At 50.2% G+C, this 26860-nt stretch overlaps 1 protein-coding gene across 7 annotated transcripts in view; it reads right to left on the bottom strand.

The window, feature by feature from the left end:
• Positions 1-26860, bottom strand: part of DAB2IP (DAB2 interacting protein) — a 189917-nt gene that overhangs the window by 95969 nt on the left and 67088 nt on the right. For 6 of the 7 annotated variants that reach the window (XM_074362157.1, XM_074362155.1, XM_074362159.1 and 3 more), the window contains exon 2: positions 5073-5176. In XM_074362157.1, coding sequence (XP_074218258.1) covers positions 5073-5176 — 104 coding nt within the window. Of the gene's footprint in view, positions 1-4957; positions 5177-26860 lie in introns of those variants that run through there. The other variant, XM_074362162.1, reaches the window with a different exon arrangement.

Here is a 26860-nt window from a genome sequence, read left to right as displayed (position 1 = left end):
GGTGCTGGTAAGCCACAGGAACAGGAAGAGGGGTGAGCAGCTGGGGGAACCTAAAGTCCACATCCCAGAGTCGCCTGCCCACTCCACTCTCAGTCATCATCCCCTCTGACTCCTGTGTCCTATAGGGGAAAGTCCAGAGGCTTCACCCACTCACTTTTCTCTCTGGGCTCCTTTCTGTCATGCCTCCAACTCTACCAACATCATCTAATCACACAGGGCCACTGTTCCTCTTTAGTTAGATCCTGCTCTAACTGGAATACTCTTCTCCCTTTGTTCCTAACAAACTCCTACACATCCATCAAAGCCCAGCCCCAAAGATCCCTCCTCTAGGAGTTCTTCCCTACCCTCGCTAGCCAGAGGTAACTGCCCCTTGTCCTGGGTTCTCACAGCACCCCAGGCACACCTCCATCACAGCATCAGGACCACCTAGGGTGCACACAATTGAGCATCTAGTAAAAGTGGGTGGTTGAAAGGAACTGAGACCCACTTCTAGAAGCATCTGCAATCAACTGGTACTGAGTTTATCTGCAGCTTCCACCAGCCCCCTGGGCCTTCCCCTCCCTGATACTTCTCCATCTCCATCTCACAAAAAATAGCCCTGAGACCTAATTTCAGCTAAACCTTCAAACACGACTCTTCACTTTCAACTTCCCAAGGAGGAATCAATTGGCTGTCAAGTTTCCCAGAGCCTCTGCCACCTCCTACACCGGGGCCCTGTGAGCGTTCCCCTCAAGGTCGATGGGAGAGGATGGGAGCAGGGAGGGGGGTGGAGGGCAAGGTCCCAGCCCACACCAGGGGAGATTGGGTCTGGGGAGGGCGGCAGGCTGAGGGGACTCCTGGGGAAACTGGGAATGGTCACCATCTCCTTAGCCCCCAAATCAAGCCATGAATTCCTCAAATATGGGATGGCAGGTGTGGCGGGCAGCCGGCTGCTGCCACAGGTCCCTGGGTTTCAGTAAGGGGGATAGGTACACGCAGAGCCGGTGACCTACCCTGACAGTCTGTGCAGATCCAGGCCCCCAGCCTGTGGCTTCCCTGCCTCTGATCCTCTCTCACTTCCAGGATTCCCTACTGGCTGCAGAGAAGACAGACCTGGGTTTGAATCTCAGCCTCGCCATCTCTTTGGAGCCCAAGAGCTGAAGGGCAGAGATGGGTGGGAGTCCCTTTGGTCACCTGCTCCCAGCTCCTTCCCATCCTGCCCTCATCCAGGGTCCCTGCACAGCTCTCAGGGCATGCACTGGCCTGCTAGGCCTGCTAGCACCGTGTGGTCCTGGGGAACCACTCCCCCACCGCCCAACTCCACCTGTAGGTAGAAGGAAGTTGTACCAGGTAGGCAAAAAGTTCCATCTTGCCCAAGTCACCAAGCTGGTATGACGCTCAACCCCAGATCTGCTGACTTTATGGTTCCTTCTTTCAGTTACCGCGTGAAAACATTTGAGTGCCTACTATATGCCCAAACCACAAAGTCCACTCCCCTCATTTTACAGAAGGGTAAACTGAGGCTTTCCCAGGGTCACGTGGTCTCTGAGAGGTAGAGGTGGGACCAGCACTGAGCCCTGGATGCCTTGTGGGGTGGCTACAGTCCTAGGCTGACTCACAGGAGTAAGGACCATGTGTGGGGGTGCAAACCACCCAGACTCAGAAGTGACCCCAGCTGGGTGGTGATCTGGTTAAATCCAGTCCCTCCTGGGCCTCAGTTTGCACGATGGAGGTGAACAGAATGAGTCCTATAGACCGCAACTTCGATTCTCCATTAAACTGCATCATCGCCAAAAGGCACCCCTGTGAGAGGTGGTGACATGCCGTCACCTGGGTTTGAAATGGCAGCGAAGACGACAGTTATTCAAGTACATTTTGTGGCATCTCCCCTACCTCCCCCAGGCAAAACCATGTTCCCTGGGTTCCCTCGCGGGGCTACACAGAGCATCAGTCAGCCGAGCGCGTGAGAATGTGGCTTGTGGGAGCACATGGGAGTGTGTGAGTTCAGGCTGCAGGGGAGAAGGGACTCTTCTGGTCCTGCACAGGGTCTGTGTCAAGTCTGTCCCTAAGGCCCAGGCCAGGCACATCTCTGATCTTCCCCCTAAAACCCAGCCCTCTGCCCTCCACCCCAAGCCTCCCCAGATCTTTACTGTTTTGGAGCCAAAAGAGGAAACGCAATTCAGAGGATAACGATGAGTTTCATGGATAAAGTGTCTACCATGGGTCAGACCTGGGCTGGTGTGTACACCCAAAGGTCCGCCGTGGTCCTTCAAGGAAGGGCAGTCATTCCATACTTGACTGATGAGGACACGCGGCTCAGAGAGGTTGAGTAACTAAAGGGGTCACGGAAGAACTGGGATTTGAACCCAGATCCCTACTTCTGAGCTCTCTGGTTCCCCCAGCTCTGAGCACCAGCCCAAGACAGAAACTTGACTCACACCCCTTTCCTTAACTGCTGCACACAGGAAGAACCAAGGGGTTGAGGGAAAGGACACAAATCATAAAAGTCCAGCAGTCCAGGTTTCCACGCCTGGCTCCGTCACTCAGGGGCTGTGTGACACCAGGCAAATGACTTCACCTCTCTGAGCCTTAGTTCCCTCATCTGTGAAACGTAGACACTAATGGTACCTCCCCTCAGGGCTGCAGTGAGAAGTGGGTAAAACGACAGCTGGACACACTTTCCATCCTGCAGACCCTAATCGCGCAGGCGGGACTGCGTGTCCGGGGGGCCCGGTCGTTCAGAAGACTGGTTCTGGCTCTGGCTCTGAGCCACAGGTGGTTTCTACACCAGGAAACAGCAAAGATGCCACTACAGGAAAACAGCCAAGCCTAGCTGGCAATTAAAGAGCTGCAAATTATAGCAACTTCAAGGTGTGATGAGACACCTATCAGAGCAGCAAAGGAAAGGGAAATGGGTAAAAAGCGATGCTGAGGGCAGTCTGGGAGGGTGTGGGGGAAGGAGTCCCCTCCTCTGGTTCCTCTCCAGCCAGAGGAGTGCGCGCTCACGTGCTGGGCTCAGAGAGACCTGGGCCCAAATCTTGGCTCCACCATTATGAGCCGTTGGAGCTTGGAGAAGTGAATTCACCTCTCTGAGCCTCAGCTTTCTCATCTGTAAAATGGAGTGATTGAAGTATCAGCTTCCAGGTTGTCTCAAGGATTAAAAGAGATCACGTAGGTAAGACCATGAGCACAGTGCTGGGGGCTGCATTATGATTAGTCATTGTTCCCTAAGGCGCCCTGAAGGCTCAGCCCTGGAGGCCGTGGCCCTGGGGACTACAGGGAGGGGAGGTCTTGGTCCCTGCTCCAGCTGATTCGATCAGAGTCTCCCAGGTGCCAGCCTCCTGGTCCTCCCTGCTGCTGGAGACCATCTCCCAGAGGCCCTGGTCTCACTCAGGGAAGTGACCTGGAATCCCTTCTCAGCACAGGTTCCCTCTCCTCACTGCCTGGAGGCTGATCCGATCCAGAGCCTGGGGCCCAGAACTACCTCTTAGAGGAGCTTGTTAAAAATGCAGATATCTAGGCCCTGCCCCTGGTCCACTGCACTGAAATCTTGAGAGGACCCACGAATCTACTTTGAGAGCATTTTTATGGCATACAGACAGAAGGGAGAATCAGTGGCCCTGGGGAGGCCCCATCCCGTTAGCCTGACACTCAAGGCTTTACATGACCAGACCCGGTCCAGCTTCCCTGCTTCATCTCCTACCCTGACCTCCAGATCCCTCAACTCCACTCCCACCAAGCATTTCACCATTCCACAAACACCTCAATTTCAAGTGTGCCTCCATGCCTTTGCAACTGCTGTTCCCTCTACCTGGAACTCCCTCTCTCCCTGTCCCTGCCTGCCCAACTTCTAAGGACCCTTCAAGACCTAGCTCAAAAGTCAGCTCCCAGGGGACACCTTTCCCAGCCCACTCCCAGCTCAGCTGGAACCCCCATATCACACCATATAGTGCCAGCCAGGCCTGTGCCCTCTCTGCTCCCTTCACCCCAAACCCTCTTTCCTCTGCTCGCCAGAGGGCTGGCTCCTCAGCCCTCGGACTTTGGCTCAACTATCACCTACCCACCACGCCACCTCAAAGAAGCCCTCCTAGTTTTCCCCATCACAGCAGTTTCCTTTTCTCCTTCACAGCACATGGCTCCAATACAAGAACGCGAGCTCAGGGGCTCACGTAAAGTCAGGGGCTTTCTCCACCTGGCGATCTCTTGGCCAGCTCCTCTCACTCAGCCCCAGTGGCCAAGAATGGTGCCTGGCACCCAGCAGGCCTGCCAGAAAAACAGCTGAATGAATGAATGAGTGAACAAATGATCAAACATCCACCTCCCCTGCAGACTGTGAGCCCTCGGGGAAGAGAACGTGTCTGCTTCTTCTCCCTGTCTACTTCTCCGGTGGCTGGCAGAGCAGTGACAGAGGGGCACACGGTAACGTGCTGAATGGGGGTGTAAAGGGACATAAAACTGCGGCGCGCGGAAGGATGGCGGGGACGCAGAGGAACGTGGCGTGTCCGACGTTAAGGGTGACTGGGTTCGAGTTCCACAGAGTCGTTCAGGTTTGTAACAAAAGAGTGTGTGCTGGTGGGACTACAATAATCAATAGCTTAGCTATACAGGCTGTGTTTTGTCAGTTCTAAGACATCACCCTTGGAAGATACAGCATTATTTTATGCACCACCAAGAAAGAAAAAAACACAGCTATTAAATTAGGACACACCACGGACTGTACTATGAGAGATATTAAAATGTGGAAACAAAAAGTGTGCATCTGAAAGAAGTGTGGCGTGTGTGCGCACGCGTGAGGGTGTGTTGCTCGGACCTAAAACTAGCCTCTCCCCTTCCCAGGACAGCTCCTCTTGGGCCCTGAGGCATGCAGGGCCAGAGGTCTGTCCTCAGCCTGCCCCCTCCCTCGCAGGACAGGACCCCCATGTGGCCCCCAGGGGCGGAGCTGAGCCACAGAGAGGGGAGCAGCTAAGCGATCGGATACCTAGAACAGGGGAGGCTGGATGCTCTCCCGGTCCGTGAGGCTCCAGGAAGGGGGGCCACGGGGTCGCAGGGCAGCACCCCGGCCCAGGTGGCGATGGTGACGCAGAGATAGTTACCGTGACCCGGAACGGCGTAGCTGCTGAGGGCTCCATGCTGGGGCTCTTCTCCGAGAGGCTGCCGGGCAGGCTGCGCCGGGAGCCCGGCCTTTCTTGGGGCGACTCTGTCAACAGAGGGAGAGAGAGGGTGAGCAGGGATAATCAAGGCCACCCAGTCAGGCCCTCCTGTCATTCCCATCCAGGCCTGGACAACAGACAGCTGGTCCCCATAGACACGTACAACCATTGTGGAAAACAGTTCAGTGATTCCTGCTAAAGTTAGACAGAATAACCACATGACCCAGCAATTCCACTCCTATACTGCAAAAAACTGAAAGCAGGGACACAGATAAATACTTGTATACAAATGTCCATTGCAGCGTTATTCACAAGAGCCAAAAGGCAGAAGCAACTCAACAGATGAATGCGTGAATACGGTGTGATAGCTCCAGCCGATGGAAGGCAACTGCACCATTAAAAGAATGAAAGTTCTGATACGTGCTGCTACGTGGATGAACCGTGAAAGCATGCTGAATGACATAAGCCAGATACAAAAAGACAAATATTGTATAATTCCCCTTATATAAAACACTTAGACTAGGCAAATTCATAGAGACAGAAAGTAGATTAGAGTTACCAGGGGCTGGGGGCAGGGGAGCAGGGAGAGTTATCGCTCAATGGTACAGAGTTTCTATTTGGAGTGATGGAAAAGATTTAGCAATGGATGGCGGTGATGGTTGCACAACATTGTAAATATACTTAATACCACTGAGTTGTATGCTTGGAGACGTTTAAAGTGGCACATTTCATGTATATATTTCAAATTAATTTACCACAACTTTTTAAAAAAGATTTCCTAAGGTAGGGGAGGGTATAACTCAAATGGTAGAGCACATGCTTAGCATGTATGAAGTCCTGGTTCAATCCCCAGTACCTCGTCTCAAAATAAATAAACCTAACTAAGCCTCACACACACCCTGCCAAAAAAAAAAAAAAGTTAAAAAAGAAAGATTTCCCAAACCTGCACTTCAAGCCACACATTTTGTGATGTGAGGTAATGAGCTCCCTGTTACTGGAGGTATACAAGCAGTTCCTTCAAACATGAGCCTCTGTGATCACTGGCTTCCAATCCGGACCTTCTCTTTCAGAGGCTTTAATCCTGAGGAAAGTGCAAGGGCCAGGCAGGTAATGGAGTCAAGAGCATCAGCCAGCTGCTCAGCTCCAGCTGGTTATTTTGGCACAGCAATGGGGGGCCCAGTGCAGCCAGAGCTTCCCACAGTTCAGGAGAACCTGGAAATATGGGGGTTTTTCTCTAACATGAAATATTATTTTAATATGAAATATTTTAAATGGTGATGGCTCATTCAAAACTTTGAGCCATGTCCTGGGCACACCTGTTTAAACAGCCAGGCCAGTGGACCTGGCTGCTTTCTTCACTGTTCCCCCATACCGGGCTTGGCACTGGCCACCTCTTGTGCAGTGCTCCGGCTGTGGCCCCCACAGAGGCCTCCCTCCCTGCTCCTCCCAGCCTGACCCACCCAGCACACTTTGGAGGAAACCCTTGGAAACCTCCTCCGCCCCCAGCTCTCAGCCTCCAGGCTCTCACTTTGCAGACACAGTGTGTGTGTGCGTGCGTGCGTGTGTGTGCGTGTGTGTGTCTGTGTGTGTGTGTGTGTGTGTGTGGTGGCGCTCTCCTAATGCCCACGTCTAAGCCAGCTGCATCTCGATATCCCCAGAGCTGCACGGAGCCTGGTGCGTGGGGAGTGCTTGGGAAAGACCTGTTGACTCACAAGGAACAAAAAGGACAGGGCGGAGACTTCCCTGGTACGTGCGAACACAGTGGGTTCAGAGTGACGCGCACGCCCAGCAAACACACACACACACACACACACATACACACACACACATTCACAGCGATGTCCATGCTCCAAAGCGTACCGGCTCAGATCCCTCCCCAGGTACACGTGCATGTGTGGACATGTGGACGTGCACACACACAGGACAGACGACGAGGAGCAGGCTTTCCCAGAAGGCAGAATGGGCAATCGGGGGCGGTGCTGCAGTCTCCGGCCCATTCTCCCCCTGCAGCTGGATTGGACAGGGGTCCTCGGAAGTGCGGAAGGACAGAGATGAGCCCCGCACCCCACAAGGACAGGCCAGTGCCGAGCCCTGGCCAGTGGGCAAGCAGGCAAAGCCACTTGAGGACTGAAGGAAGTGGGCCACTTGCAGGGATGGGTTCCGACCCTGCTGCCCACCAGGCAGACCTGGGGCAGAGGGTGAACCGGGTCCAGATGTGGACTAGCCAGCCCTGGGCCGCCTCTTCCAGAAAAGCTTCCTGTTCAGCCCAGTGACTGCCATCCCTTACGGCCTCTCTGCTTCCCTTGTGGTACCTCCTACTCAGAACCTTCCTCACTCCCCCCCACCCAAGGTCTCTGCTAGTCACACTCCAGGGGAGACCCATTCTTTTTGGAGGTTTCCCCAGGAAATCTCTTCCTGCTCTCCATCTGCCTTCCTCTCTCCTCCCCACCCCAGCACCTCTCATCACCTCTACCTGGGGGTCCACCCTAACTAACTACTGTATCCCACCCATGTGTGAGGCACTGCCCTCAGCCTCCAGAAGGAACTACCCTCTCTCCCCAACACACACACACACAAAATGGCCACAGCTTCACTGCCTCCTCCTGGGCAGGTGAGCCCTCATACCTCTAGGCAAGGGATACATGGAGGCACCTGACAGGACACAAGGAGCCCAGCAAGGACGCCTCTCCTCTAAGGTCAAGACTGATACCCCACCAACCTGCGCAGATCACCACCCTTGCCTGCTGGGTCTGAGCCAGGAGGCTCTCAGAGGTTTCTTGGTCCAACCACCCATTTTACAGATGAGGAAACTGAGACCAAAGGACAGGATCTTGTCCACTGGCCCCTAACCCAGTAGATGCATAGGAAAGGCCCTCTTGGATGCTCCCAAAGTAGCCATAAACTTCACTTCAGGAGCTCTGGGGAGCATTTCTAACTACTTCTGGTTTGGTGCTATGCAATTCAAGTCAATTTTTGCTCAAATAAACTCTTCAAATTAAACAAAGATCTGGCCCCTCCCCATCTACGTCAGAAGGTAGAAAACCAGCGAGGAGGCTGCAGGGCAGGTCGGAGTGGGAGTCCACTCTCCCTCCTGCATGAGGGGCCCGCTCTTCCCTCAACTTCTCAGGCCTCCCACTCCAGGCCCAGGGCAGGGCCCAGCACTCCAGAGGAAGGGGAACCTTGGTACCTTTCCGGGCAGCTTCTGCTTGGCCCCAGTTCCATTCTCCACCCTTCTCCACCCCACCTTCTGCTCCAGGGGGCTGACCCACATGTACCAGGCTGACCGAGTTTCAGGACCCATCAGCTTCCATGGGGTCTGGCCAGTGGGGACCCCTAGTTGGGGACTGGGGAGGGAGGAGGGTCACCTAGGCCAGCCGCGTCCTTCCACCAAAGGTCCCGACTACCATCAGGACGACCCAGTCTCCTGGGTTCTCACCTCCTGGTAACCACGTTCTCCTCCTCCCTCCTTCAAGCCTCAGAGGACCAGCCACAGCCATCACTAGCTCTGGGGTCCTGCACGCCTCTTCATGGTTCCCCACACCCGCCCACACCTCCAGCCATCCTAGTGTAAGTGCCATCTGCTTCCCGCTGGACCCCTGCTGATCCACCAGGCGGGATCTTGGCTGCCTGAGAACCAGGTCCTGCTTACAGAGCTGGTGGGACTCCCCTTTCCGTAAGGATGGGCAATCAGGCCCTTCAGGAAGCCGTCACATGCCCAGGGTCACGCTGAACCATAGGGGCAGAGGCCGGGCCACACGAGGCTCTCTCCTGACCCGACACCCCAAACAGCCTCCCCCAGGAGCCGGCAATACAAGCTCCAAACACAAAACCACATGGCTCCCTGGGGTGTGGACCAGTGTCTCTCTACCTTTTATTCATTGTCTCCCCTAAGGAATCTTTTTAGACACTTTTTTCCCAGTTCCCCCTCACCCCCAACAAAATTCTAATGCCATAGATGTACGCATGAGTATACTATATCAGCCTTTATATAGAAAAAAAGTGAGATTTTTTTCACCTCGCCTTCCAAAAATCAATTTTTTGCACATTCAAGGACAATACTGCCCCCACTGAGAAAGCATGTTCTGGACCCATTTAAATACACTCCCCACATAACTACCTGGACAGCTATGGTGAGCTCCACTTTCCAGATGAATACACTGAGGTTCTGAGAGGCAAAGGTGTCTTCCTCTAAAGTTCCCTCCAGTAAGAAGCAAGACTATATTCTGAAAGCCCCTTACACTGTCCCCACAAACCCATACTTAGGGGCTCAGAGAAGGGTGAAGGTGCCTGGAGCATGGGGTAGGGGGAGGAGCACCAGGCTGGGACTAGGAGATCGGGTTTAACCTTGACTCTGCTGTGTGACTCCAGGCCAGCCCCTTTCCATCCCTGAGCTCATGAGTTAAAATCAATCCAGTGAGTCAGGGAGTAAGAGCAGTGACTGGCTCTATTCCTCACCATTTAAAGGAAAGAAAAGGAAAAAAGAAAAAGAAAAAAGAACCCCGCTCTTTATTTAACACAGGCAAAGAAGGCTGACCCCCTGAGTTCTAACTCTGCCTTGAAAAACACAGCTGCATTTGGCTTTTGATTTAGCAGCAAGTCTTTTCTAATTTGAGGAAGCAGACACTGGGAGGCTGGGGCTATGCCCCTCAAGCTCGAAGCAACACAGCTGGTTTGAGCAGAATCCCAGAGAAGTTGAATGAGTTTGCTAACACTGTGCAGCATGAAGGTACATCACCAGAGACAGACCTTGGGGAAAGGAGACCCAGCCAACCTCCAGTCTGCCCCAGACCACGGAGCACTGGTCCAGGAGTCTTCCCTCAGCTCAGACTCACTGTGTGACCTCCACACGACCTCTCAGACTTCCGGTCCACAAAATGAGGTCACAAGACCAACTGATCGTGGATCCCCTTTCCACGAGGAGGTCAAAAGAGTCTGTTTTAAACAGGCAGACCACACTGCCTTCCCATCCTTGGAAGCCACAGTCAGAGAAATGCATTTTAACCTTCATGTGTTTGCAAAAAAAAATAAAATAAAATTGGTTTCATTCAAATGCTGCTGGCTTGGTTGCCATGGATACCTCCTAATCATGAAGGATGACTGTTACTTGTTCCCATGGAAACACGGAGGCCTGAGGAACATCCTGTAATTTCAGACAAGACACCAAATTTCAGTTGTCGAGTTGCACTGCCCAGATCTTAATGCTTAAAAACAGGTAGAGGCAGCAACCTCTGATCCTAGCAGCCAGAGAGAAGATGTCAGCACTGCAGAAAGAGGAGGTGTGAGACAGGGGTGTACGTACATGCTGGACCTCAACGGTGATCAGGAAAATGCAAATTAAAACTACCAGGTATCATTTCACACTTCTGAGATAGGCAAAAACTGAAAAAGAACAATGACCCCAAATGTTGACAGGGATGTAGGGAACTGTTTCATTATAGCTGGTGGAGGGTAAAGGATTTGAGAACAATTAGAAAACAGCTAGTTGAAACTGACACATACAAATACAATCCAGGACCAGAAATTCCCCTTCTACCTGTCCAGTCTGAAAAAGTGCTTCAGCCTTGCCCATGCAGATCTGCACAAAGATGTCTACTGCAGCACTGTTTGTAGAGGTAGAGTGTGGGAAACAACCTAAATGTCCACCAATGGGGGATGGATGACTGCTCCTTGGGGCAGTCATTCGGTGGAATCAGGTAGGACTCTGGGGTGCAATGTTTACACAGAACACACTGGCACTGCAAAGGACCCACTCTTATAAGATCAGCATGAACCAAACTCAAAAACATGAGGTTGAGTGGAAAAAGTAAGTTGCAAAAGGAAACAGAATGGAATTCACTTATACTTTTTTTTTTTTACAAGAACATTCATAGCAGCTTCAAACCAAGCTAATAACAAAAAGAACATTCAAGGCGGAGGGTATAGCTCAAGTGGTAGAGCACATGCTTAGCATGCATGAGGTCCTGGGTTCAATTCCCAGTACCTCCTCTAAAAATAAACCTAATTACCTCCCCCGCTACCAAAATACATACAACAATAAACAAAATGAACATTCAAACCAAGCTAATACAAAAAAAAATCTGTAATAGCCAAAAAACTGGAAATAACCAAAATTTCCTGCAATAGGTGAATGGTTAAACAATGGTACAACCATAGTGTGTGAGGCAGAATAATGTTCCCCCCAAAGAAGTCTACCCTAATTCCCAGAATCTGTGAATGTTATTTTATAGGGCAAAAGGAAATCTGCAAATGTGATTAAGGTCAAGGACTTTGAGATGGGAGTGTATCCTGTTTTATTCAGGTGGGGATAATCTTAAATGTGGAAGGCAGAAGGATGGGTCTGAGAGATGTGATGATGGAAGAAGGGGCAGGACAGATTCCAAGCGTGAGAGGAATCATAGAAGGGGGGGTCATAAGCCAAGAGATGTGGGTGACCTCCACTGAGAAATTGGAAACATCCTCAGCTGACAACTAGCAAGAAAAATAGGGGCCTCAGTCCTACAACCATATGGAACTGAATTCTGCCAAGAAGGAATGGGCAATGAAATGGATTTTTCTCTAGAGTCTTTAGAAAGCAACACAGCCTGCTAACACCTTTTTTGTCCTGTAAAGACTCAAGCCAGAATTCTGACCTACAGAACTGTAAGACAATAAAACTGTGTTGTTTAAGCTGCTAAGTTTTAACTTGTTATGGCAGCAGTAGGAAACAAATACACATGTCATGGAATACTACTCGGCAATGAAAAAGGAACGCACTATTGAAATATACAACAACTTGGATAGATCTCCAGGGCATTATGCTTGATGATAAGAGACAATGTCAAAAGGTCACATAGTGCATGATCTCATTAATATGGCATTCTAAAATTGATAAAGTTATAGAGATGGAAAATATAGAGATTAGTGGTTGCCAGGGTTTAGGGATGGTGGGGGGCAGGTAGGTGGGTGTAACTATAAAAGGGCAGGACGAGAGAGATCTTTGTAGTGAGAGAATAGTCTTGTACTTTTTTTCCTTCATTCTTTTTAGGATGTGTTTGAGCCTACATGACTACCAGTCTAAAGCAAACAGATACAGTAATGGGTTGACATACTTGAAAAACAGGGTAACCACAAACCAAAAGCACACAACAGAGTCACAAAAACTAAAAAGAAACCAAGCTAATACAAAAAAAAAAAAATATATATATATATATATAAAATATATAAAAATATCAAACCACAAAAAGAAAAACAAGAAAGAAAAGAAAGGAACAAAGAAGAAATATCAAATCAACTGGAAAACAAAGTTCAAAACAGCAATAAACACACATCTATTAATAATTACTGTAAATGTCAATGGACTAAACGCTTTAATCAAAAGACACAGAGTGGCAGATTGGATAATAAAACAAGAGCGCACAATATGCTGCCTATAAGAGACCCACTTTAGGGTGAAGGACACACAGAGACTGAAAGTGAGAGGATGGAAAAATATATTTCACGCAAATGGAAATGACAAGAAAGCAGGAATAGCAATACTCATAACAGAAAAAATAGACTAAAACAAAGGCCATAAAGAAAGATGAAGGACACTATTTAATGATCAAAGGAGCAATACAAGATGAGGATATTACACTCATTAACATATATGCACCCAATATAGGAGCACTTTAATATATAAAACAAATACTAGTTTTGTATAGTCTTGTATCTTGATTACAGTGGTGGTTGCACAAATCTACACACGTGATACAGTGACACAGAATTACATACATGCAACATACCAATGTGCAGAAAAGATGAGAGAGGAAGAAGGAAAGCAGACCTGACACCCAGAAGCAGACCCGACGTTCACAGCTATGCCACGCTGTTCTCCTTCTGGACATAAACGACCTCACAGGATACCAACCTCAGACAAGGCTACCATGATGCAGTGAGGCAAAACAAAGCCACTTCATCATTTTGTCTAAGCAACCGACAAAAGCCAGGTCACCGTGCCACCCACACAATACCAAACATCCCCCCACCTTGGCTAACGTGAGTGTCTGCTGCTTCTTTACCAATGACAGCTTTATCCTCGGGCGGCCTCCTCTCCCTGGAGATAAGATTTAAAGTACCCCAGCACAGAATTGCCCCTACAGCTGTCTGAGAACAGCCAATCAAGAGTGAACCCCACTTCCTTAGACTTCTCCCAAAGCACCCAACCAAAGCCCAAATCCTAGAGTGGGTTCTCTCTACTGCACTCTGACTGAGATGGCCCGTGATTCCCCACGGTGTGTGTTCCCCATCAGTGCAATAAATAATAAATCCAACTTGATCATCTGGAGGCGTGTTCCTGGTGAGTCTTCGGCTGGAGGGCACTGATGCTGGAGGATATTGTATCAGAGTTACATAAGATGTAACGATTAGAGGAAACTAGGGGGAAGGACACATGGAAACTCCTCTGCACTGTTTTTGCAATTGCCTATACATCTGTAAAAATTTCCAAATATGAAGTTAATAAATAGCCTATTTGAAATATATGGAATCGTATCTGTGAGTAAACAGCTGAGATTTGCCATCCCGAGAAAGTAACTGCAGAAATGTATTCATATCCAGTGTTACCTGAGTCGAGAGAGTGGCCAGCAATCTAGAGGCAAGAGGCACAATATAAAAACCGCTGCAAAGGCTCACCACGGACTCTTGAGGCTGAAATACATTTGCTGTCTATGTGATTAAATTAATATGTTTTGCTTTCTGTTTGTATGTGTGTGCACTTACATACAAACGTATCATAAACAGTACTCAAAAACTTATCAGTGGTTCTCTTTGGAGAATGAGACAGGCTGTGGGTGGGAACTGTACCATTTACTGAATGAAGAATAATTCAGCCTTCCAAAAACTAATAGTACAATTAAAATAGAAATGAGTGGTATAATGATTCAGAACAAATTGTACCCTCTGAATTCATCAGAAGAGGAAAAAGGAAAAGAAGCAGAAGGCAAAACAAAATCGGCAAACAAAACAAATGGCATCAAAAGCAACCACAGCCAAAATGACCAGTTAGAGAAAGCGGATCCGGAAAGTCCAAAAAGTAGATTTAGAAACAAACTTGTGGGTAAGAGAACACAACTCCCCAAGCCTGGAGCTGCCAAGGTGCCAAGGGACCAGTGTCCCATCCCCATCCTGCTGCCCCGCCCCCCACTGGCCAGGGGAACTGCAGGAAGAGCCAAAGGAAAAATCACCATGGCAGCAGGCCATGGAATCCTCAGATTGCTAGAACTTTCCAGACACAGCAGTGCAGCTGATGCCACTGTGCACCTGTGTGTGCGCATGCGTGCGCACGCGTGTGTGAAGCACCTCTGTACTGTTCTTATCTGCTCTTAGCAGTCAGCCAAATGAAGACTGAGTTTGCCAAAATATTGCACTGATAAATTAGTAGGTCTCCTGCCTTTAATTGCACACTTTGTCCAGTTCAGCCTTTGGCCATCCATCTTTGGGAGGAGGAAGAGAGGTGGTCCTTAGAGGTTACTAAACCATACCCACCTATGCTAGGCAGAATACTGGCCCCCAAAGAGCCCACGTCCTGATTCTAGAACCTATATGTTACCTTCAATGGCAAAAGGGACTTTGAAGATATGATTAAGGTCTCTCCAGACGGGAAGATTATCTTGGATTACCTGGGAGGGCCCAATGTAATCACAAGAGTCCTTGTAAGAGGGAGGTAGGAGGGTCAGAGAAGACAAGGAAGGGGATGTGGTGATGGAAGCAGAGGTGGGAGTGCTGTGGGGCCATGGGTCAAGGAACGCGGGCAGCTTCTAGAACCTGGAAAAGGCAAGGAAACTGATTCTCCCCTTGAGTCTCAAGGAAGAATTCAATCCTGCTGACACCTTGGTTCTAGCCCAGGGTAACAGATCAACAAATCTCAGATTTCTGACCTCCAGAACTGTAAGATAAGAAGTCTGTGTGTTGTTCTAAGACACTACATTTGAGGTAATTTGTTCCAGCAGCAACAGGAAGCCAATACACCCACCGATCAAGGCTCAACTTATGCGAAGGAAGATGGAGGGGATGGTGACATCAGAACACTGGCTGATCTAGGACTGTGGACCCTCAAGGCCTCTCGCCTCTCCTTTTCCAAATCTACAGCTGCCTTAAAAGAAGAGTTTCCTTTTAGAAATATCATATTCATCACCACATACAATGTCAGCATCTCTCTCTCCACAGTGCATCTGTTGTCAGTCGACATGTGAAGGGTTCAAAACTCACAAAAGTAAATGGCTCCTTTCTCGGTTATTTTATTTTTATAATGTAATTTAGAGATATTTTCACATCTGTATATGGAGAATGTTTCATCTTTCAATAGTTACTGCATACCCTGTGTATTTAGCCTTAGTATAGATATCAATCACATTGATAATATTTCTTTGGGGTATTTAAGTTCTAATGGTAGCACTCCAAAGGGAACCATGATTATAGAAACCTAGATATTCAGGTGTAGAATTAAATTCATCCTATTTTTCATTTCATTCAGAAAATATAAACAATTTCTTTTTTTCCCCCAAATTCCACTCCAGGACTTAAATGGTCTGCATTATTGTTTAAAAACTATATAATTAAATTAGAACATGGCTCTATGATATACCAGGCTTATATTTTTCCAACAAATTAAAAGGGGCATAAAGTTTTAAGTGTGTACATATTGAGTTTTTTTTTTTTTTACATAGACCTTTAAAACTCTCTTTACCTTTCTCTATTTGACAACTTGGAATTCGAATTTTAAATTATCTCCAAGTTTCTAATTCAATGACTTAATACCAAAGCAAACTGAATGTCAGCTCTTTGTGTAATTTTTAACTTGAGGAACAAACAGTTGACCCATAGATTGTATATCAGATCTTATAAGGGATACAAAATTGTATTTTGGAAAAACGAAAGAGCAGATCGTTTTATGTTCTACAAAAACATCTGACTGCCCTCGAAACTTGGGGGAAAAAAATCTAGGCAAACATGAAGCTCATGCCACGGGCCATGAGGCATAGAGCCCTGTGCCTCGGACCCACAAGTCTCATGTCTTCTGCCGGCAACCAAGAAACTCTACCAGGTTGGTAAAAGTTCCACCCTTCATAGAAGTTGTTAACAAAGAGTATCAAAAATACTTAGGAATAAATGTAACAAAACAAGTACAAGACTAATAACTAAAAAACATTGCTGAGAGATATTAAAGATAATCTAAATAAAAGGAGAGACAGAACATCTTCAAGGACTGGGAAGATTCAGTCTTATTAAGACAACAGTTCTCCCCAAACTGATCTATACACTCAATGCAATCCTAATCAAAATCCTAGCAGGCATTTTAAAGACAGCGACAGGCTCAATTTTAAATTTAGATGGCAAAGCAAAGACCTCGAATAGCCAAATAATCTGGAGAAAGCAGAAACAGGTTTGAGGACTTACATTACTTGGTTTTGAGACACACTTTACAGTCTTGAAATACAACTAAAGTAATCAAGACAGTGTGATATTAGCATAAAGATAGGCATACAGATCAATGGAACAAAATGAAGAGTCCAGAAACAGTCCCACACATATGTGATCAATTGATTTTGGCGGGTAGAAATAGTACGAAGGTAAATTGATGGTGGAAAAGATAGTGTTTTCAACAAATTGAGCACTAGAACAACTGGATATCTGTACATAATAAAAAATGGGCGACGAGGAAAGGTGTAGAAACAGATCTCAGAGAGACAGGGACTGCACCATAGGTGTATTTTTATCCTAAAACTAACTCCTAAAGTAGGAAACAGCAACATCAACTTTTAACAAGAAGAAACTGAAATTCACAAATGTCAATTGAAGGGACCATGACCGCACAGCTAGGAAGTGCAGGAGGCAAGACTCAAGCCTGGTGATCTCTGAATCTAAGGGCTGCCCCAGGATGGGGAGGAGCCTCCAGGGAGAAGAAAGTGGGAGGACACGGGGCCCAAGGCCCCCAGGAGGCTGAATGTCCTCCCAGCCCTTGGCCTCTCTCTCCATCCCCAGGTCCCCTCCCAGCCCCGCGACACGGCAGAAAGAGATGAGGGATGTCACATTTTGTTTCCACGATGTGGGGAAGGGTGTGGGGAAGGGAAGGAGTCACGAGCCTATGGAACTGTGATAGCCTGTCATCTCTCAGATGGAATTGGGATCAGAGTTCAAGCTGTCTTCAAGTTCAGGACATGGTTCAGAGTCAGCGGAGGTTGCCCACTATTTCGGGGGTGGGGTCTGCTGGGAGAGAGGCGTGGCGATGACTGTGGAGGGCTGGGGTCCAGGGCACCTCCTCACTCTGGGAATCCTCAACATAGAGCATTGGAGGTGGGGCACAGCAGCTCCTCAGAGGGGATGTGGGGGGGTCAGGCTGCTGGTATTCAGGAGGTGGGAGGGAAGAGCTCTGTCCTCCCAACCATGTCCAGCATCCTGGGTAGGGCCTCTCCAAAAGGGCAGTGCAAGGGTTTGCTCCCTGGCCCCTGGCTGGCCTCATGAATGACAGTCCAGTGTAAGGGCTGCAAACTTTCAGCATCCGGAGACACTGTCACCAGCTCTCCTTTATGCCCCTCTGCTTGAGCCCCTTAACAACTGCCTGGGACAGCCCATCCTTCCTACTCCTCATCCTCCCACGCACCTCACTTTCAAAGCATCCCAGCCTTCCAAACACTCTGGATTTCCCTGTCACTCTAAGGGTTACTTAAGTGGCCTCAAGATTTCTCTCGCCCCTGAGTCTCTTTCTGCTCCTTTGCTTTCTGAGGATTTCTAGGAACTTCAGCCAGCAGTGTCACCTCCTCCGTTTTTTTTCCTGAGTTTTCTCTTGTGACTCTTCGCTCTGTAGCCACAGGGCCTGTCGCAGGTCCGGCAGAGAGCTAGCTTTTACTCTGTGCTGCTGGAATCAGGGTAGTAAGGAGGTCCCGGCGTGGAGACACGTGTTTGCTCCTCTCCACCGCGTGCTGTTTCTCTAGACCCACTTTTGAAACACACTAGGCGATACTACACATTTTGAAGCATTTGCAAATGTAGTAAAAGCATAAAAGCACGTGTGGGCAGGACGTACCCCGCTTGCAGGAGGCTGGTTGTCCCTGGCAAGAGTGGAGGAGGTTTTAGTTCTGTCTCCCAGGTCAGCACATTTTTTTTTCATAAAGGGCCAGAGAACAAATATTTTAGGCTTCTCTTAACTGCTCTACTTTGCCACTGTAACAAGGAAAGAGCCACAGACAATATTGTAAATGAATAGACGAGGCTGTGATCCCATGAACTTTACTTATGGACACAGAACTTTGAATTTCATATCATTTTCACGTTATAAAACATTATTCCTCTTTTGATTTTTCTTTCAACTATTGAAAAATGTAACTGCTACCCTTAGCTCGCATACAAATCACACAAAATCATACAAAACCAGGTAGAGGCCTGGATTTGGCCTATGGGCCGTACTTTACCGACCTCTGCTGTACCCGAATCTTTATATTTCTAAGAAAAAGGGAAAGAAAAAAGAAAAGAGGAGCAATCATAGCAATGTTAATATCTGTTAAATCTGAGAGGTGAGGTCATGGGTGTCTGCAACATAATTGTTAATACTTTTCTATACTTTCAAATATTTTAGAATTTTTTAAAAAAATTCAAGAAAGGAAAAAGCCTGGAAATAACTTCCTAGATGCTCCCAGAGCGTATCACTGGATGCTGGAACTAAAGGTGACTTTTTATTTTCTTCTCCTCTATAATGGATATTTATTACTTTATTACTTTTGTAATCCTAGGGGTAGGGGGAGGAGGGGGAACATCAACATAAACATTGTATTTTGTAATAAGATGAGATGGAGGGGTCTGGCTTATAAGGGACCATCAGTGACCCATGAGCCTCTTCCATAACATCCCCATGAAGGGCTGCCCCAGCCCCCAATCCCCCACCCGAGGGCTCCCTACTCCTTAAACCGGCCCCTCCCTCTGCAGACAGCACTGCCCCTGAGGGTACAACCAGAGAGCTGCATCCTGGGTCCTCTGAAGCCCAGGGTCCCATCCCGGGAGGACACAGAGGCTATTGCTGCTGGGGGATGGTGCTCAGGCCCCCAACCTGTTTGCTGTTAAACACGCAGCTTGGAACAGATTCCTAGACCAGGTGGAACAGTGACTTCACAGACAATTAATTATAAATCCAAGCTTCTCTCAAATCTCCACATCCACCAAACTTCTCCAGCGATCTCTAGTTCTGCTTACCACCCAACTATTGGACCTCCTGCCACCTCCAGGACCTTTCCCACCACTCTCTAGAAGCTGCTCCCCCCAGATCCCCCCACCCAATCTGGAGTCACCCCCACCCCCAAAGCATCAAGAACCAGAGCAGGCCTGTTAGCCATGCCCACAGCTCTGCTGGCCCTCTTCCCATCCCAAACCCTCCTCACTTGCCTAGGTCTTCCCAAGGGCTTATCTCACCACCAGCTCCCACCCGTCTCGCTATAAGGACAACCCCTGACCACTCTCTCCCAGCTCAGACCCCACCATTGCCTCTTGCACCAGGATGGCCAACATGGTCACCTCTGCTCACTGGTACCCACTTTTCCCTTCTCCCCTTCTCCTTGTACCATGTCAGTCTAGTTTTCTGGTTGTTCAAAATCATTTTCCTAAATCGCAGCTCTGGTAAGTGAGAAATACCCTGGACTCTGCCGCTCAGTAGCTGGGCAGTGCCGAGCATGTCACTTAACCAGTCTGAGCCTCAGTTTTCTCATCTGCAAAATGGAGCTCATAAAATCATCTGTGAGCATGAGAACTTAATGAAAGGATGCATGTAGAGGACTTAGAAGCATGCCTGGCACTGTGTAAGTGCCCCAAAATGGAAGTAGGTGTTATTAGAACCACTGTTATTTTTAAAATCCTACCTCTGATTCCCCGTGGCCTGCACAGGGAGTTCCACCCTGTTGGCTCACCATCCAAGGCCCTGCCTACCCTTCCAGTCACACCATCTGCTAACCCGCTTATAGGACTCCCTTCCCCTCAGCATCCTGAGGGTGGGGGCTGACTGTATCCTCCACGGCAGCCCCTGGCACAGGGCTTGCAAACAGTAGGTGGCTCACTAAAGCTCTGCTGCTCTGAACAAGTACCAGTGACACTTGTAGCAGCCTCTGGGGGAAGGGAATGCCAAGAAACCATCTGGATGGTTCCAATCCCACAGGCATCACACTTTATTTCTAGATCAGCCCTAATAGAGCTGCAATTAACCCCTCAGGCTTTGGATGAGCAGATAACGACAATTCATCCAGCCTATAATGAAACCCTATGCTGTTCCGCATCCATCTGTTCAAAGTGCTTCTTAGCCCAGAGATGTTCAGTCATTTGTCTGAGGTCACACAGCCTTTATGGTGCAGTCAGGAGGACTCCCCCCCACCCCAGCCACACTCTTGAGCCAAACTCCATCCCCAGCAGAGAGGTGTAAAAGGATAGAAAACCACTTTTCCATAAGACTATCCCAGATTGCCAATTTATTGGTTTCCAGTCTCTCAATCCAAGTTCGACAAACCCCCAAGCCAAGCAGGACACGAAAAAGAGCCCCATCCCTGGTGGCCCAGCTCCCTCTGGGGCCACCCTCCCTCTCCCCGCTGTCCCCGCATCCACCAGAGGCTTGGGGAGGGGGCAGGGCCTCACAGCCCCACATCTTCCTCTCCGAGCTCTGCCTTCTCCATTTCACAGGCCGTGTCAACACATCACCTCTAAGGGCCGAGAAAAAAGAAATAACACAGCCCAGATGCCGACAGTGCTCTCCTGTCTGTCAGAGAGAAGAGAGGAGGGAAATAAAAGCTAACAAGACTTCCAAAAGCCAAATCCCCAAACCTCCTCTCGGGTACCTGGCAGCTGTCAAAGTCAACACAGGAACCTGGCGAAGGGGGGAACCGATCCCAAATAAAATGCAGGCAGCCGTGGAGTGTGGGATTCACAGACCGACACGGCTGCATTTCCAGGCATGTGACAGACGTCCTCACGGGCCCATCTTTTCTGCTAACGTACAGGTGGCCTGTCTAGACTGTGGAACCAAGACTGTCTTTTCTGAGAACTGAGTCTACTCTCTTTTTTTTCATTAGTATTATTTGGAGGGCGATTGAGATTCCCCTCGCTTCCTTATTTATGCAATCAGAGGAAATCACAGCACAGAGAGCCTCTTCCAAACTCAAGGCCACGTGGGCCAATTTCAGATGGATAATTAAATATTGAACAAACGCTGAAATGCCTCTACTGGATCAGGATGGCTAAAAATAACCACCCTGCCACTCCGCACGTGGGCATCTCGGCTGTTCCCTCTCAAATCCCTCCTCCCAGCAATTGTCAAACACAACCATCTCGGGGAAATGGCGGGAGGGGGGAGGGGGCGGGCGGGGGTGGGGGGGCGGGGGAGGACCGGGAACCGACTCCCCAAACACCTACTTAACAGAAAACAAAACTTCAGCTCCCAGCAAGCCCCGAGAATGTTCCTGACCAGGAAATACTCTCCCTTTCCTGACATTTAACCAAGTGGCCTCAAGAGGAAGGTGCAGGGGAAATATTGTAGCCATTACTTTTCTTTTAAAAATAGTCCAAAAGGCTTCATGTCATTTCGAAGCAAAACACATATGCGTTCTGGGATGTGAGCACGTTTGTGTCAAGGTGCACAGGGATTCAACTCCTATGCCCTCCCGCTGAGAGGACCCAACTAGGAGCCCAGCTGCCTTCGTGTCCCTGTCTGGGCTAATCTTAGGACGAGCAACAAACAAAACTGACGCTAAAAGAGGATGCGAAGAGGTGTGGATTCCAGACCTGGGTCTCTCATTAACGTCTGTACCTGACTTCAGGCAAGTGGCCTTGCTCCGTGGGCCTCAGCTGTCAAGGGGAACAGTTAGCTCCCAGGGCTGGAGCTGCAAGAAACCACAAGGATCAAGCCCACAACCTCCCGCATCAGCACCCGAGCAAAGCAGGCTGGGAGCCAGTCCCTGAGCGACCAGGTCTCAGGAGTACAGACATAGACCACCTGGGGAATCAGAGCTCTAGACCTGACCCACCGAGGCCACATTCCATGCCTCTCTGAATTGCACCAGCGAAAAGCAAGAAGCACGGGGCTTTGCAGCGTGTTCTTAGCATGAGCTTTGGAGTCCAGTGACCTCCATTCGAACCTTGCCTCTTACTTCACACCCTGAGCTCGGTTTCCTCCGCTGGCAAAGGGAAGTGACGGTAATGACCCCTACCTCCTAGGAGGGTTGGACAGTAAGACGCCCTGGGCACAGGGCCTGGCGCACGTTCAGCTGGGTAAAAGGAAGCTATTATCTCCCTTATTATTAAAGGTGGTGAGAATCAACCAGAAACACAAAGACAAAGCGGCTAACTTTCCAGCAGATGAACTGGGACCTCTGGCCCCACTCAAGGACCTAGATAGCTCTGGAAAGCAGGCCCTCAAGCTGTCTGCCCATCTCCAGGGACTTCACATCAGGGGACACTGAACCCTCAGCACAAAGGAACTTGGTGGAAAAACAGGGCTGAGGTTCTAAGACCTGTGACCTACCCAGGGAAAGGACACAGCTGGCAGACATGAATGGGAGCAGGATGGGGTGGGGGTCGTGGGAAGAGACTGGATCTGGGAGATCTCCTGAGTCATCCCAGGCAGGCAGAGGGGCCAACCAGGGGAGGCCAACTGGGTCCCCTGCCCCCTACACTGATGCCAGTGGGGTCATTCCCCTGCCTCCTTCCTGAGTTATGGCCAAGATTGTGGGAGCTGGTGGCTGTGAACACTCAGTAGAGTCGTTGACTGTGCAAATCAGAGAAGAGGAGGAGGTGGGCTTATCAAAGCCAAGGCTTAAGCCCGGAAAGATCTGCCTGCCCACGGCACAACGAGGTGGTACGTTCATTCACAAGCTCAGAAGGGGGAACAGGGCAGAGCTGGGCTCCACCGTTTCCGAGCTGTGTGATGTGGGACAAGGCTCCCACTCTCTGGGACACAGTCTCCTCACCTAGAAAATGAGAATAATGCCAGTATCCCTCTCACAGCATCGTCATGAGCATTAAAGCAGATATGGCAAATACAGTTAAACTCACTGCCGGGCACTGAGCAACTCAGAGACAGAAGTCATTTTAACTTTATGACATACCATGAGAAGGAGTGAACCTCCCAGGACCTGAGATAGAAAAGCGAGGAGGGCCTGGAGAAGCTGGGCCCAATCCCCGAAGGAGAGATTGTGTCTCAGCAGGAACAAAGGGGAAAAAAAAAAGGCAGAAAATGGTAGATGTACAGTGTCACAGGTCTCATCTAAGTTGGGGGCAGAGAACCAGCCCTTGGGCCCTAGAAGGGACATTTAAAGACTGGGGGGAACCACAAGGTACAACCAGCCCCCATCCTCAGGGCTGTTCTCACGCTCGTCCAGCCCCCTGGGGTCTGAGCTGCTGCCCATGGGCCTCTCAGCTGATTTCACTGAAGCCAGGGTCCCCATGGAGAGGTCTCAGCCCCTGCCTTTTCCTTTTGGAGCACACAGGCCCTTCCCTAACCATTGCTCCCAGTTAGGAAGCAGCTGTGTCACACCAGCACCCTCCCCAAAGCTGTTGCCATCTTCCTGGGAACCAGAAGCCCTGGGTTCCATATCCCGCTCTGTGAAGGCGGCCCCTCGGTGCTGCAGTGTCCCCAGCTGGACGCCAGAGGTGGGATCACTCAGCTGCCAAGTTCTAAGCCCTGGAGGGGACCACCACTTCTGGAGGTCAGCCCCAGCCCTGCTGGGCCCCTGTAGTGAGGTTGCCTGCATTCCTCAAAGTATGCTGGGGCGATCCTGGGAAGCCTCACACAGACTCCAGCATACCCCAAAAGAAAAGACACCCAGGTGGACAGGAGGGGGCCATGTTGCAGCCAAGACACAGGTCCATGCAACGGAGTATGTGTGGGCATAAGAAGGAACTGATCATCTCAAAAACATCTGCCAAGTCCCCAGCACCCAGGCAGGGCCTGGCATGTGGCTGGACCCCTAGAAAAACTCAGCCCAAGACACAAAGAAAAGAAGAAAAACCTCTCCTGAGTAGGGGGATAGGAATTCCAAGAGGTCTCCTGACATGTGAGGCAGCAGGACAGGATCAGCCCCAGTTGACAGATGGGGAAACTGAGGCCCTGGGATGTGCCCAGAGTCACACAACCAGCTTGTGGCTGAGCTGGGACTAGAGCCTGTTTCCCACTAACCACTGCTCTGGACCCCATAAAGGGCTCTGTGCCCCAGCGCAGCTCAACAAGCCAGCCTCCCCAACCCTCTGGGGGTTTGGTGGGAGCAGGGAGCCTGTGGAATTCAGCTCCATGTGCCCCCACACCCACCGCACAGTAGGTGCTCGAGACGTGTTTGCTAGTTGAATAGATGAGCAAACTTTATCCGGGGTGAGAAGAAAACTTGCATTTCTCCAGCAGCCCTGGGGGTACAGGTAAGTCAGACAGACAAAGCTTTTCTTGATCTTGGTGGGGGCAGGTGGAAAGTACCCTGGCTGGTGACACACTTTTAGGGACAGGACTCCCTCAAATCTACGGGCCGTGCCCAGTCTTCAAGCAGACTCAGAGTTACAAGGCACAACATAAAATGGCCAGATGACCCTTGCCATCCAAAAGGCACTGTTTCCACCCTGCCTCTGGCAGTCGTCAAGCTCCTTTCCCCCTCCCCACGCCATCACCAACAGGTTCACTCTGCCCATTCTCCAGATGGAGAAATCAGGGCCCAGAGAAGGGAGGAGACTTTCTTAGTGCCCCGCTTTGGTCACACCTGGGAGGGTGCAGACACTCCCTCACTGGCAGCCCTGTCAGGAACAAAGTCTTACTTTCAAGTCTGCAGCTAGTCCCCTCCCCCCACCCCAGAGGGACAGTGGGGGCAGTAGGCAAGGAGCTTCCTCAGAGGTGGCAGTCTGGTCACAACCCTTTCCCTGCCACCAGCCAACTGTTCCCTGCACTTTCCTGTTTCTGAACACACCCACCCCTGAGTTCTCGGTCATTCTCCTTGCTAGTGGCAGAGGCCAGAATGGGTGTGGATCAAGGGCCCCATCAGGGCTAGGGTGCTGGGTACCACTGACTCCTCAGGGGCCTGATGCTGTCACTCCATGGGACCAAGCCCCCATGCAGATGGGGAGACTGAGGCCTGAGGCCTGAGGGCAGAAGGGTCAAGCTCAAGGCCGTGGGGTGGCTCCTCCAGCATGAGTTACCACCTGGGTGGGGGTGCTGCCCTCTGGAGGAGGGGTGGTCCTGGAGGCAGTCAGGGATCTGGGGGGTTAGTGGAGGGAGGTCAGTGGCTGCTCTAGCTGACCCCTATCCAGCTGGGCCAGGGGCCTCCAGTCTCCACCTCTCACCCTGCCAGGCCGCTCTCACCCCCTTCCCATGACTCTTCATCACTCAAGGCCTTTATCAGGCCCAAACTAGTGCTACCCATTGCTCCCCTCCACCAGCGCCCTCCGCTCTGTCCACAACACCCATGGTGCTTTCCTCCTCCGTCTTTGCACAGGTTGCTGCTCCATCCAGAGTAAGGACATCGAGAGCTCACACTCAACTGTGCCGCGAGTCCCAGGCAGCGCGGGCTTCCAGCTTTCCATGCGTTTGCTCTCATTCCTTAAAAACACCTGCCATCACTACTACAACTTACCATTAAAGGCCACTGAGGCTTAGAGAGGTAACTGGCCAAGGGATGGTTTTGTACAGAGCTGGGGCTCGAGCTCAGATCTGACTCAACCACTCTCTCCGCCAAGGGAAATTCTATTCTCTAGTGAGACCCAGTCCAAATGTCACCTACTCTGTGAAGCTCTCCCTGATTTCCCCAGATATAACTTCTGTTCAGGGACAGTTTCCTCCCCTCTCCCTGCAGGTTGGGCGCCTTTTCAAGGCTGGGACACAAAGCAGGGGATCCTGAACAGGCGGGACTGGGAGCTAGGTTTCGGGTGACGGCCAGACTTCTTGATTATCTCCTGCCCAGCTGCCTGGGGACTTCCAGTCAGGCAGGGGTGGAACTGGGCTGAAGGAAAGGTCACGCAGGGCACTGAGCAGGGGTGGGGTGCATGCAGAAGGACTCACAGTGGTCCGAGTGTTATTGGGCCTCTGTACAGTTTCTATTTCCCACAACCAGAACCCATTTCCTCACAGAATCTTCCACATACTACTAGCCCCTTTTTACAGCTCAAGAAACTGAGACTCAGAAAAGGGAAAAGACTTGCCCAAAGTCACAGCGCTTGAATCAAGATCTCTGGCCACCCTGGCCAAGCCTGGAGGGAGGAAGCGGCCAGAGGCCTCTTCAAGGAAGGCAAAAGGGAGAGGATCAAAGGCTTTGAGAGATCCTCTTAGACTGAACTCCCAGTACACACGTGTATACTCCCAGTCTCAGCTTGAACCCTTCCAAGCACGGGGAACTCACTACTCAGGAACTCACTACTTCCTGAGGAAGCCCTGTACATTGTTGTTCGGCCCTGACTGTGGGAAAAGTCTGCCCCATTCGGGGGGGAGCAAATGAACATTTACTGCCTGTCCGCTTCATTTATCCTCAGACTGATGAGAAGGCTGAGGTTCAGGGGCAACATACAGGGCCTGGACCACACAACCAGTGCCCAGAGGGGTGGGTATTTGATCAGATCCCAAACACAGATTTGCTCAAGCCCTTCTGGGTCAGGCTGGGCAGCGGGCCAGCCTTCCCGATTCCCAAGTAAGCTGATGGTACAAACTCAGCCCAGGTCCCCGCTAGGCGCTCCCCACCCACTCCTTCTTCCCCCCATCAGTGGACACCTCAGTGGGTCTGAGC

The sequence above is a fragment of the Camelus bactrianus genome, chromosome 4, assembly GCF_048773025.1.
Source record: "Camelus bactrianus isolate YW-2024 breed Bactrian camel chromosome 4, ASM4877302v1, whole genome shotgun sequence".
In the NCBI taxonomy this organism is placed as follows: Eukaryota; Metazoa; Chordata; class Mammalia; order Artiodactyla; family Camelidae; genus Camelus; species Camelus bactrianus.
The sequence above is the reverse complement of the archived record's forward strand: the minus strand, read 5'-3'. Positions and strand labels throughout refer to the sequence as shown.